Source organism: Argentina silus (assembly GCF_951799395.1).
Source record: "Argentina silus genome assembly, chromosome: 20".
Taxonomy (NCBI): Eukaryota; Metazoa; Chordata; class Actinopteri; order Argentiniformes; family Argentinidae; genus Argentina; species Argentina silus.
The window spans coordinates 10,535,509-10,547,762 of NC_139674.1; the positions used below are offsets into that span (position 1 = coordinate 10,535,509).

The window sequence follows — 12,254 nt, forward strand, 5'->3', positions numbered from 1 at the left end:
CTCTCTCTTCCTCCCTCTCCCTTCTCTCTCTCCTCCCCTCCTCTCCTTTCTCTATCTTCCCTTCCTCCTCCCTCTCTCCTTCCCTTTCTCTCTCCACAGTAACATCTTCAAAGGCTCAGCAGTGTGTATGTACAGCATGGCTGACATTAGGAGGGTCTTCCTGGGCCCCTATGCTCACAGAGATGGACCCACCTACCAGTGGGTGCCCTTCCAAGGAAGGGTGCCGTACCCCCGCCCAGGCACGGTGAGTCACTACATAGACTTGGGTTTAAGACAGCTTAAAATGAATATTTCGTAGCTAAGTTGATTGCACCAAGATATACTGTACTGCCTCTTGTATTTGACATATGATCCTATGGTGAGTTATAGACATTCACAACTGATTCTAAATTACTATACTGATACTTGGGACAAGTTATAGCAGTTCATAACTGATAAAGTGGTGGCTATACAGATACTTTTGACACAAACCCAAAATGATATTCAATTTATATACAGGCCACAACATCAGCAATTTCAGAAGTTAAGAGAACCAAAGAAAATCATTATATGCTACGATTTCTTACCTCTGTGGCGCCTTGTCCTCCCCAGTGCCCCAGCAAAACCTTTGGGGGTTTCGACTCGACCAAGGACCTGCCTGATGATGTCATCACCTTTGCCAGGGGCCACCCGGCCATGTACAACCCTGTGCACCCCATCGGGGGGCGCCCCATCGTGGTGAGGACTGACGTGGAGTACCAGTTCTCCCAGCTGGTAGTGGACAAAGTGGAGGCCGAGGACGGACAGTACGACGTCATGTTCATTGGCACAGGTCAATATGATACTCTCCTACTTCTCTTTATATGTTCCTGTATGCTGGAAATAAGACAAATACATCATGTGATGATCCAGTCATGAAGATGCAAATAGCCCTTCCTTACTGAAGGAACTAGCCCTTAATGTCTGACGTGTCTTCAACAGTGAAGGAGGTAAATAGTGTGAGTGAAAAGCAAATAATTTGCCAGCTTTAAAATGGCATGTGTACTGTTTAAGAGTCAACACACGCTGTGCTAACAACTAAATGCTAGCTAATGGCTAACGTGGTTGTTTTTTTCTCATACTCTAGACCTGGGCACGGTCCTGAAGGTGGTGACCATCCCCAGGGAGAGCTGGCATGACCTGGAGGAGGTGGTCCTGGAGGAGATGACCGTGTTCAGGGTACGGTCAAGAAAATGGAGCTAAAGGAGGAGGGTGTTTATCCTATTCAGAATGATAATAATATGTCTCTTCATGTCTTTCTGCAGGAGCCCACCCCCATCACTGCCATGGAGCTTTCCACCAAACAGGTTAGAACTCAATCTAATTCAACAGCTGGATCAATAGATTGTTATTGTTATTGTAAAATAGATTATTCATTTAGTGATTCAACAAAATGGTAGATAGGGAGAAATTCCTGTGGAAGAAGCACAAACACAAACTGAAATCAACTAAACATTATCAAAATCCAGAATAACATGACAGGTGTTAACATATACATTGGTATTAGTGTTCAGCCATGTCGACCGCTGTGTAATTTTTTCTTTCTCACTCCAACAGCAACAATTGTACCTAGGTTCAGCTCTGGGCGTATCCCAGATGCCTTTGCACCGCTGCGAGGTGTACGGCAAGGCGTGCGCTGAGTGCTGTCTGGCTAGGGACCCTTACTGCGCCTGGGACGGGACCGAGTGTTCCCGCTACTTCCCTACTGCGAAGAGGTAGGAGCGCGCACACACACACACACACACACACACACACACACACACACACACACACACACATACACACACATACACACACAGACACACACACACACACACACACACACACACATACACACACACACACACACACACACACATATCCCAAACACACATGTACAGACTCCCACACCCACACTCTCATGCTTTCACATACATACACCCAAAAACACACACAGTGGCAACAAGCACTATGATTTCTGCATTCCAGAGCCAAGAGGTAAAACATGCGCCCCCACACACAGTCATAGCCAGTAGCAGTGTTGTGACCGCTTCCCCCTACGGCCAAGAAGTATAAAAAAAAACACCACATAGCCAGACACACACACACACACACACACACACACACACACACACACACACACACACACACACACACACACACACAAAATTATACCCAACAAGAGTCGTCTGACCGCTTCACCCCTCACCCTCAAATTACCCTCTCCTACACCCAGTAGGATTAGCCTGACCACTACAGCTAGGCTACATCCATCCACCCACCTCCCCCTCCCTGCTCCAGCCTTCCCCCCAGCCCGGCTCACACTAGCTGGGACCTAGAAGTAGGCCAGTGGGCAGGGCAGGGGTGGCACACCCTTGGTCAGGGCTCTGGCTGGTTGGGGCGCTGCTCTCCACTCCGGTCCTCCTCTCCAAATATTTTCCCTCCAGCCCTGAAATGAGAACCAGACGGCCTCGCACGTGCTCAGACAGCCAAAGACAGGAATGCTGGCCGAGGAAATCTTCAAGGAAAAGCAGAGAGCAAAAGAGCAGAGGACCCTGTGTGTGTGTGTGTGTGTGTGTGTGTGTGTGTGTGTGTGTGTGTGTGTGTGTGTGTGTGTGTGTGTGTGTGTGTGTGTGTGTGTGTGTGTGCGCGTGTGCGCGTGTGTGTGTGTGCGTGCGGGCCGACCATCCACTACGAAGTATGAATCTCCATACCCAACCTGCAGTCCCACTCCGTACTCCATCCCCTCCATCTGGACTCACTACAACCACTTCATTGTCTCCCCTCTCCAAACTCTCTTTTAAAATGTCCTCTCTGGTTAAAGCAACCCCACTGACAGCCAGGAGATCTGCAGCACCTCTGGCATAGCTCTCCTCTCTACCCCTTTGATTTTTACTGCACATGTCAGAGAATATGACTACGGCCATGAACCAAAGAACCAAGGAACATGGGAGGCATGTTTGCAGTTAGCCAGTAAAGCTCGGCTGTGAAAATGCCACAGCGCAGCAGTAAAAACCTGCCTAAAACATGACTCAAGCACTGACTGAGGGGCCTTTCAAGTCGAAAGGACATCAAGTGGCCTTTTTTTTTTTTTACGAGGAATTTCAAGGCCCGGACAATATGTGTTTCATAATGTACCTCATGAAATGTCGCTAGACTATGAATCACACATTTCATTGAAGAGCAGGTTTACATTTTGAAATGTGCCAGTTTTTTTGTTTTTTTGGGGGGGTGGGGTGGGGGGGGGGTTGTTTCTTCCACCCACGCAATGTGGTAGACTTAACTGAAGACTAATGGTAAAATAAACAGCTCTGTTCTGCTCTGCTCTGTTCATGATGCGGGCCATAGAATGAGTGAACATTGCCCTCTAGTGGTTGAAACAACAAAGTACATAGAGAAACCACGCTGATTTCATGCCAGTGGACACGGCAAATCAAGTGGAGTCCAAATCATAAGAGCAAGAGGGAGTTACCTGACCAACCTATATCGAGTTTTAAATTCTGATTCTAAACATGATTGAATTGTGTGTCACTCAGGAACTGTTCATCCAACGTTTTGTGTTTTCTTTCTGTCGTCTTTCTACAGGAGGACAAGACGTCAGGACATCAGGAATGGAGATCCACTGTCCCAGTGCTCTGACCTACAGCATCATGGTATGCAACGATACACACACACACACACACACACACACACACACACACACACACACACACAGATCTAAACACACACTCACTCTCAAACTCACACACACACACATTGGTCACGTTGTGTCTCTTAACACAACCTTCCGTCTGCGTGTGTGTGTGTGTGTGTGTGTGTGTGTATAGATGACATCGACGGTCTGAGCAGCGTGGAGGACAGGAGTGTGTACGGGGTGGAGAACAGCAGCATGTTCCTGGAGTGCAGCCCCAAGTCCCAGAGAGCCCTCATCTACTGGCAGCTCCAGAGGCCCGGCGAGGAGCGCAAACACGAGGTGTATATCTGTAACTGACCGGGTTCCAACCCCGGGTCACTCTCCACCCCACTGTGTTAGACCACTGAGCTTAAGCCTAGGCATTAGCGTGGGCGCTAACACCAGTCTTTAGGTGTCAGGCTAGGCTATCTCCATTACAATGTTCTCTTAATCCTACATTAATTTTTTGTATTAACCTTTAATCTTCAACATGTTCATTAAAAAACTTAATGTATGTTGTGGGAATTCATATCTTCCATGAACTAGATGTACAATTATAAATGGTAACCTATTCAGAAAGTACTTCATAGATAGCGGTAATTATTCATAAATGCGGATCATTCGTAATCTGGGTCTCATTAAAACGAACTCTGAGGACTGGTTCACTATTAGGAACGAGATAGCTGCTTTCACCTGCTAATGTTTATCGTTTTTTCTTTCTCTTTCTCTTTCTCCCTCCCTCTTGCTCTCTCCCCCCCCCCATTATCTCTCCCTCTTTCCTTACCCCTCTCTCTCTCTCTCTCTCTCTCTCTCCGGATCTCTCCCTCTCTCTGTCCCTCCCTCCCGTTCTCTATCCCTCAGATCAAGGTAGAGGAGAGGGTGATTCGTACTGAGCAGGGCCTGCTCATCCGCAGCCTCACCCACAGCGACTCTGGTGTCTACCACTGCAGCGCCGTGGAGCACGGCTTCATCCAACCCCTGCTCCGCCTCAACCTCCAGGTCATCCCTACGCACAAGCTGGGGGAGCTGCTACCTACTGGGCCTGGTGGTGCAGCTGGCGGGTTTAGTGGCGCAGGTGGGCCCAGTGGTGCAGCTGGTGTAACCGGCCAATCTCCCAAGCACAAGCTCTGGTACCGGGACTTCCTCTCCCTCCTGGACCACCCGGACCTGAACAGCGTGGAGGAGTTCTGTGAGCGTGTGTGGAGGAAGGAGCGCAAACAGCGGCGCCAGAAAGCCCCCAGCAACCCCCAAAGTGTCCCTAGGCCTGACAGCGGGGGTCCCAGCTCGGCTCAGAAGCCCAAGGTTCCTCTCAGCGGCCCTAACGCCCAGAGACAGCAGGGCAGCCCTCCGCCGGTGCAGATTGCCCAGGGTGCACAGAAGCTCCAGGGGACCCAGGGAGTTGAGGGCACCCCCAGGAGTCAGAACCCCCAGAGGAGTCAGCCCAACCAGGGTACGCTCAACGCCCAGGCCCCCAAAAACAACCAGAAGGCCCAGAACTCTCAGGCCACGCCGAATGGCCAAAACCCCCAGAAGGGCCAAAACGGCCAGGGGGGGCAGGGGGTCCAAGGGGCAGGCGGGGCCCGAGGTGGCCCCCAGCACACGGCCAAGTGGAGACGGCTGCAGGAGAATAAGAAGGGTCGCAACAGGAGGACCCACGAGCAGCAGAGACCCCCACGGAGTGTCTGAGACCACCACGGCACAAAGACACATACACACTCATTCTGTACACTCAAATACAGACTCACCATGTACCCATAAACATATAAGGACATAGTGTACACTCATACTGCATCGACATAAGCACAGATATTACACTCCAACAGCAACATAGACATGTGCACACGCACACACACACACACACACACACACACACACACACACACACACACGCACACACACACACACACGCACACACACACACACACACACACACACACACACACGCGCACACACGCACACACACACACACACACACAGACAGAGACACTTAAAGACGCTCATACGAACACACACACAGACACACACACACACACACTGCAAATACCCTGTGAAGATTTCTACAAAACAGGACTCTAAACTGGAACCTTACGCGTACTGTAAATGCTTATCATGTGGATATAGTGGCCCAGGAGTAAGATACTGTATTACCCACTGGTGTAACATGAGGAACTGCATAGTCCAGGCCCGTGGAGCAGCGGGAACAGAGTTGCCTGGCGGACACATAGACCTCCTGTACATACGCTACTTCCTTATATAACTTGGACGGGGATTGGAAGCATTCATTTTCAGTGAAGATGTTACATGTTCCATATGCACACACACTTCTACAATGTCTTTGCAGAATGGCACATCAATTGGATATAAGGACATTTTGGAAGGAACGGTGACTTATTCAGTGGGAATGGGAATGTCCATTACTGCAACTATCCCTTATGACATATGAGCATGATAACAAAGTCAATGCTGGCTACACTACATGGATTATACACAGAATGGAGAACATTAAGGGGAGGGAGAGTCAGTTGTCCATACCACAGTACAGCTACAAGTTGCAAACTACAACATCAATCCATAAAGAAACATGCTGTCCCTTTCAAAGAGTGAACTGCATTGGATCACATTGGGAGACTCCAACACAGTTTTGAGGATCGAGTTGTTCGAACTATCGAACTGATTCGATTCGCAATGATTCCCATGAGCATTTTGGGCTTGTATATAGCTGAACTGTCCAATGTCAAAAGGTCAACTGATGAAACGGGGGCATATTGACCAGTTGGTGGTCAACGTTAATGCCCTCAACATTGTTTATAGTCAAATAACAGCATTATTAGGTATAAAACATCCACAATAGCCTGTGGTCTGTGCAGCAAAGTCAAGCTTCTCCTCCCCAAGGCTTGAAAGGCATTGTGCATGTTGTTGTTGATCTATGTTCATGATTTGAATAAGCTATTTCTTGCCGGTTACTTTGCTATGTACTTAGATTTTCTATTTTTTATTTTAAAGGAGCCCTATCTAAAAAAAAAAAAAAAAAACGGTTTAATTTTCATTTTTATTTGAGATACTCGACTTCTCTCCCTCCTATAAACCACTGCATCCATTTTTGGCGCAACACAAAGTAAAATCCCTTACTTATCTTTCTGTGTCCAAAGTTTCTGTTTAAGTTATTTAGTTTCGATGCTCTTTTCTGGAGTTTGTGGGCTGTGTACTTCCAGTCTTATAGGCTATGTTACTGATCAGTCTGGAAAGCAGGCTGCCAAATGTTTGTGTACATACAGTATATACAACAAAACTACTCTTTGTGTATGTACATATATACTGTACAACCAGGACACCACTTGATTCTTATTTATTGCTCATTGTTTTGTGAAAGGGTTGCATTTATTTTTGATATTATGCTATTTTGGCTCATCGATAATCAAGAAATAATGGCTACACTATTGTTGAGTAACATTGATGGACCAACTGGGTTAGTAGTTCCTCTGTCAAGGACTCCCTTTTTTACGGGACTCGTGTTATGACGGTGAACTAGGTATGAGCGTGTGAGTAGGAGGGGGTTGTGTCATTTATCCTAGTCCAGAGAGAGACCTTGACGATGATAAGCACAAGTTTTCTCATTTCCTGCTTTGTAGGTTTGTTAGGTTTCTGTCCCTTTTGCCTTTCGTAACGGGTGATTTTATATGTAGGCCATGTAGGTTTCTTTCTTTTTCTTTGAAAACCATCCAATCTTACATTATTTCATTCATTCATTCATTCATTCATTCATTCATTGTATGTAAGATAATACCCAAAACTGAAAACATTAGCTGTGAATTTCTATGTAAGAAATAGTACAGAAAAACGATAAAACTAGTCTGAGGAAAAGATGCTGAAGTCGTACTGCATGTGAATGCTACCTAAGTGCATCTTTTTTCTATTGTCTCTTAAATGTTTTGTGTGAGAGGTAAAAGTCCTATAGGCAAAGTGGAAGAGGTGTGAATAATTCTTCCTTTTGCCAAAAACAAAGATGCCAACATTTACAAGTACTCCGCCCAAACTTGTATTGAGACCCTTAATCTTTTCATACAATAATGTGTCCCCCCCCCACCCCCTATAGTATACAGCAAGAGAGATCAATGTGTCAGTGCAATAAAGCACAGCAGATAGTACGGTTTTCCTGACATTCGGAGGTTGGCGGTTTCTCTACGTTCTCTCCTGTAGGGAGTGTGGAGCGGACAGAGAAAGGAGAGATACCACTGCTGTAACATGGTTCCTTCTGGCATGCGTTCAGTTGTCTAAATAAACATTTCCTGTAAAACCTAGCCTTGTTGTCTTTTCAATCTACCTCATTTCTGGTTATTTATGCTATGACAGATGTGGATGTGGGTGGGTTAACACTTGCATGTGTGACACGTGTTTAGTGATATTCTAAGACATTTTTGTGCGATTTTGTTTTGAAGAGATCGTAGTGGGGGGACATATGGGACCATTGGAAATTAAATTAAGCTAGGCATTTGCTCACTGCAAAATCAATGAACTGCACTGTAAACATCGATTGTGTAATTTCTGAGGAACACAATACAATCCAATAACAATAATGAATGTAGTGTATTCTACACAAGAGAGCAGAGGGGCCAATCCATGGAAGAATACTTGACTCATTACTTCAGTTTAAAGCAGACCTGAGTCAAAGTAGTATTTGAAAATGTTCAAATATTTTGAATGTTTGCTTGAGTCTGCCTGGTGTGCAAGGTATGCTCTTTTGGGATTCCACTGGTTCCATTTTGCCAGGCAAATTCAATCAAGCACAGCTAAGTATTTGAAATTTGAAATACTATTTGAACCCAAGTCTGCATCAAAGGTACACTATGTACAGAATCACATTGTGGGCATCAGGTGTGACAATATTAGTCCACATACATGGGCTCCAGTGGGATGACTTTACAGCAGTGATCTGTTCCATATGCTTCATATATTCCAAAAGATTATAATTATATTAGTATTGGAAAATAAGACATGCTTCATTTGTACAATAAATTTATTTATTAAATGTTGATATTAGTAGTACTACAAATGAACTTCATTTGCTTGTCTTCAGACATAGAGATGACATCCAATACAAAACACTGAAGGCCTTTTGGTGAATGCCATTCTCTCTTCCTGTATAGAACAACATATGAAGCAATGGTTTGTTTATTTGTTCTGCGTTGCAATGGACAGCAAGTATTCATCTGTGTACAACGTGTGTGTGGTAAGTCATAATGTGCAAGTTCACACACACACATTCTCTCTCTCCCTCCCTCCCTCCCTCTCTCTTTCTCTCTCTCTCTCCCTCTCTCTCGCTCTCTCTCTCTCTCTCTCTCTCTCTCTCTCTCTCTCTCTCTCTCTCTCTCTCTCTCTCTCTCTTCAGAGTGTGTGTGTAAATGGCAGCCTAACTCATGAGAGCAGCGCAATCATGTTCCCATGCCTCAAGTGTCACAAACGTGTTGTGAATTCACTGGGCCGGTTACCATGGCTACTGACCCGAGTGCACATGAGCAAAGTGTGTGAGCGGACATGCGTATGTGTGTATGTGTGTGTGTGTGTGTGTGTGTGTGTGTGTGTGTGTGTGCATGTAGAATGGTGTGATCTAAGACAACTTTAAAAATATATACTTTCATTTTAATACAGATTTTATATTACATGTAGTTTAATGTGTGACCGGCACTACAGTAACTGCCTTGGGGTGCTATTGAAGCTTACTGTTCTTGTTTTCTTTCCTTCATATAGAGTGCCAGAGTCTCCAAACCCTGGTACCGTGCTGTAGACCATGGTAAACCCAGGTACCGTGCTGTAAACCATGGTAAACCCAGGTACCGTGCTGTAGACCATGGTAAACCCAGGTACCGTGCTGTAGACCATGGTAAACCCAGGTACCGTGCTGTAAACCATGGTAAACCCTGGTACCGTGCTGTAGACTTGGATCAAGTATTGATCAAGCATCTTGGCCATTGGAGGCTTGACACATTTGTTGTTTCTTTTAAATGAGAAGATTTTAGTTTCAAAAATAGTTTCTGGAGGAAATACTTGAATAGCAAAAGCTATCAATAGAAGAGAAGAGAGGAGATGAGAAGAGAACAGAGAGGAGAGGAGAGGAGATGAGAAGAGAGGAGATGAGAAAACAAACTCAGACTATTGAGATTCTCCTAGATTCCTCAAGTCAAGGGCGTCCCCCTGCTGCATGGAACATTCCAACATGCATATTTACGTCTCTGCATATTAAACATGCATAATTTCTCATGGCATTCTGTTGTTTGTGATATTTATGTATCGCAGCCGAGACACGGCTTGAACAGCTGGTAGGCAGGAATTCAGCACAGGAGACGATGGAGACATTGTTACCATGGCAAAGAAGAGGTGGTTGCATGTCTCATATTTGTGTGTGTGTGTGTGTGTGTGTGTGTGTGTGTGTTTGAGAGAGAGAAAGAATATAGTGCGATACAGTATGTATGTATGTATGTATGTATACTACATTCTTTAGTCAAAATAAATAGGATGATACGGCATGTTTTAGTTAGCCACGAGTTTCTCATGTTATGGTGCAGTGTGTAAGATGACCTAGAATAGCTTATATCATATGCACAAGTCATTTTGCATGTCTTGTGCTTTCCACTAGATGGCGCACTGATCCCCATACTGTGGAAAGGATCCCCTTTGAAAGTCCATCATCAACACTCTTTTGTGTGTGTGTGTGTGTGTGTGTGTGTGTGTGTGTGTGTGTGTGTGTGTGTGTGTGTGTGTGTGTGTGTGTGTGTGTGTGTGTGTGTGTGTGTGTGTGTGTGTGTGCCTAAAAGTGACTTACTGTAGCAGTGAGTCATCTAATGAAAATCCAACTACCTTCATTTACCACAAAACAAATTAGCCAATAGACAGCCCCACGCCGCCAGTACTTCTGAGTATGTGTTACATATTCATCAGGCCCCCAGAATGTGTGTGTGTATTTGTTTGTTGAATGTGTGTGTGTATTTGTTTGTTGAATGTGTGTGTGTGCATGCGTGCGTGCATGCGTTCCAGTCTCCTCACGACTCCAGAAGTGGTCTCCTCAGATGTTCTGACTCACTCAATCCTCAGCAGCAGGCCCAAGGGATTCTGGGAAATCAACTCTGTGGGCAAGGAGAGGATATTCAGGTCAACGGCAAGACGATGACAGAGCAGACAGCTCTCTCTCTCTCTCTTTCTCTCTCTCTCTCTCGCTGTCTCTTTCTCTTTCTCTTTCTCTTTCTTTCTCTTTCTCTTTCTCTCTCTCTTTTTCTCTCTCTGTTTCTTTCTCCCTCTCTTGCTCTCTTTCTCTCTCTCTCTCTCTCTCTCTCTCTCGCATTCATTCTCTCTTTCTCCTATAATGTATTCATCTCCACCACTCCGCCCTCCGTACTTACATACTCCCCCTACTCTCCAAACATCTGTACCAGTTTGAACCCCCTTCTCTCTATTTCCAAGACTCACACACACACACACACACACACACAAATCACTCATTATGACATGAGATTTCCAGCCTTCACACAAATACACATCCCATAATGAAAACCTCCCAGGTGAGCAGGGGCAGGGGTCCACAGAAGCCATGGCAACATCTAAGCCTTGAGGGGACTCTCTGCTGATCACCTCACTCACAAAGTGAGTCATGGCGGACATTTTAACCCTAACCCTAACATCATTAACAGACAGCTCACAGTTGCTATCTGGTGGTTGTTAGCTACTAACAGTATTCAGACACACACACATGCACACGCACACACACACACACACACACACACACACACACACACACACACACACACACACACACACACACACACACCTCATAAACTGCCATTGAGGGTATGATTCAGAAGCTACTGATTGCTATGTCAGGATTTATGGGATGATCAATAGTGTCTCTTTCGTCACCCTCTTTAGTGGGAGCCAGATGTATGCTGGGTAAGGTGAAGGGACATGGGAGTGCAGAGTTGAGGTTTTCAGTTTATTGAGAAAGAATTGAAAATGAATTCTGCATTTGCAATAATTGAATTGAAATGTACATTTAAATGCATAAGTGTGTGTGTGTGTGTGTGTGTCCTTCAGTGTGACTCCTCAGTGACACGTCCAGCTAATCACTGTCTCTCCACCCCCTCTAATCTGTTCTTTTTTGGACCTCGTTACAATCACATCACCACCTGTGACGCGCCACCCTAACAACAGGTGTTGCTAGGGATTCCCTACTGATGTGAGAGTTTGAATAAGGGAAAGCCCCCCCCACACTCTCTCTCTCTCTCTCTCTCTCTCTCTCCCTCTCTCTCTCTCTCTGTCTCTCTCTCTCTGTCTCTGTCTCTGTCATTTTCACGCTATGTCTCTCTCTCTCTCTCTCTCTCTCTCTCTCTCTCTCTCTCTGTCATTTTCACGCTATGTCTCTCTCTCTTTCTATGTGTTCCCTTCTTAATTTGTCTCTGTCTCTGTCTTTATCTCTATATTTTTCTTTATCTATCTCTTTATCTATCTCTTTGTCTATCCCTCTATCACTCCTGGTCCTGGGAGCGACAGGGTGTACAGGCTTCTGTTCCAGCACAGATCCATGATCAACTCACCCTCT

The 12,254-nt window shown here is 45.6% G+C and overlaps 1 protein-coding gene across 3 annotated transcripts in view; it reads left to right on the forward strand.

Moving 5' to 3' along the window:
- Nucleotides 1-7,964, forward strand: part of sema3aa (sema domain, immunoglobulin domain (Ig), short basic domain, secreted, (semaphorin) 3Aa) — a gene marked incomplete at its 5' end in the record, with an annotated part of 31,988 nt that extends 24,024 nt beyond the window's left edge. Inside the window, 9 exons of one of the 3 annotated variants that reach the window (XM_083692108.1) lie at nt 100-244; nt 592-811; nt 1,106-1,197; nt 1,284-1,325; nt 1,576-1,733; nt 3,583-3,650; nt 3,825-3,970; nt 4,532-4,924; nt 5,267-7,964. In XM_083692108.1, the coding sequence (XP_083548234.1) occupies nt 100-244; nt 592-811; nt 1,106-1,197; nt 1,284-1,325; nt 1,576-1,733; nt 3,583-3,650; nt 3,825-3,970; nt 4,532-4,924; nt 5,267-5,356 (1,354 nt within the window). In that variant the 3' untranslated portion in view covers nt 5,357-7,964. Of the gene's footprint in view, nt 1-99; nt 245-591; nt 812-1,105; nt 1,198-1,283; nt 1,326-1,575; nt 1,734-3,582; nt 3,651-3,824; nt 3,971-4,531 lie in introns of all 3 variants that reach the window. The other 2 variants (XM_083692109.1, XM_083692107.1) reach the window with 2 other exon arrangements.
- Nucleotides 7,965-12,254: the final 4,290 nt, after the last annotated feature.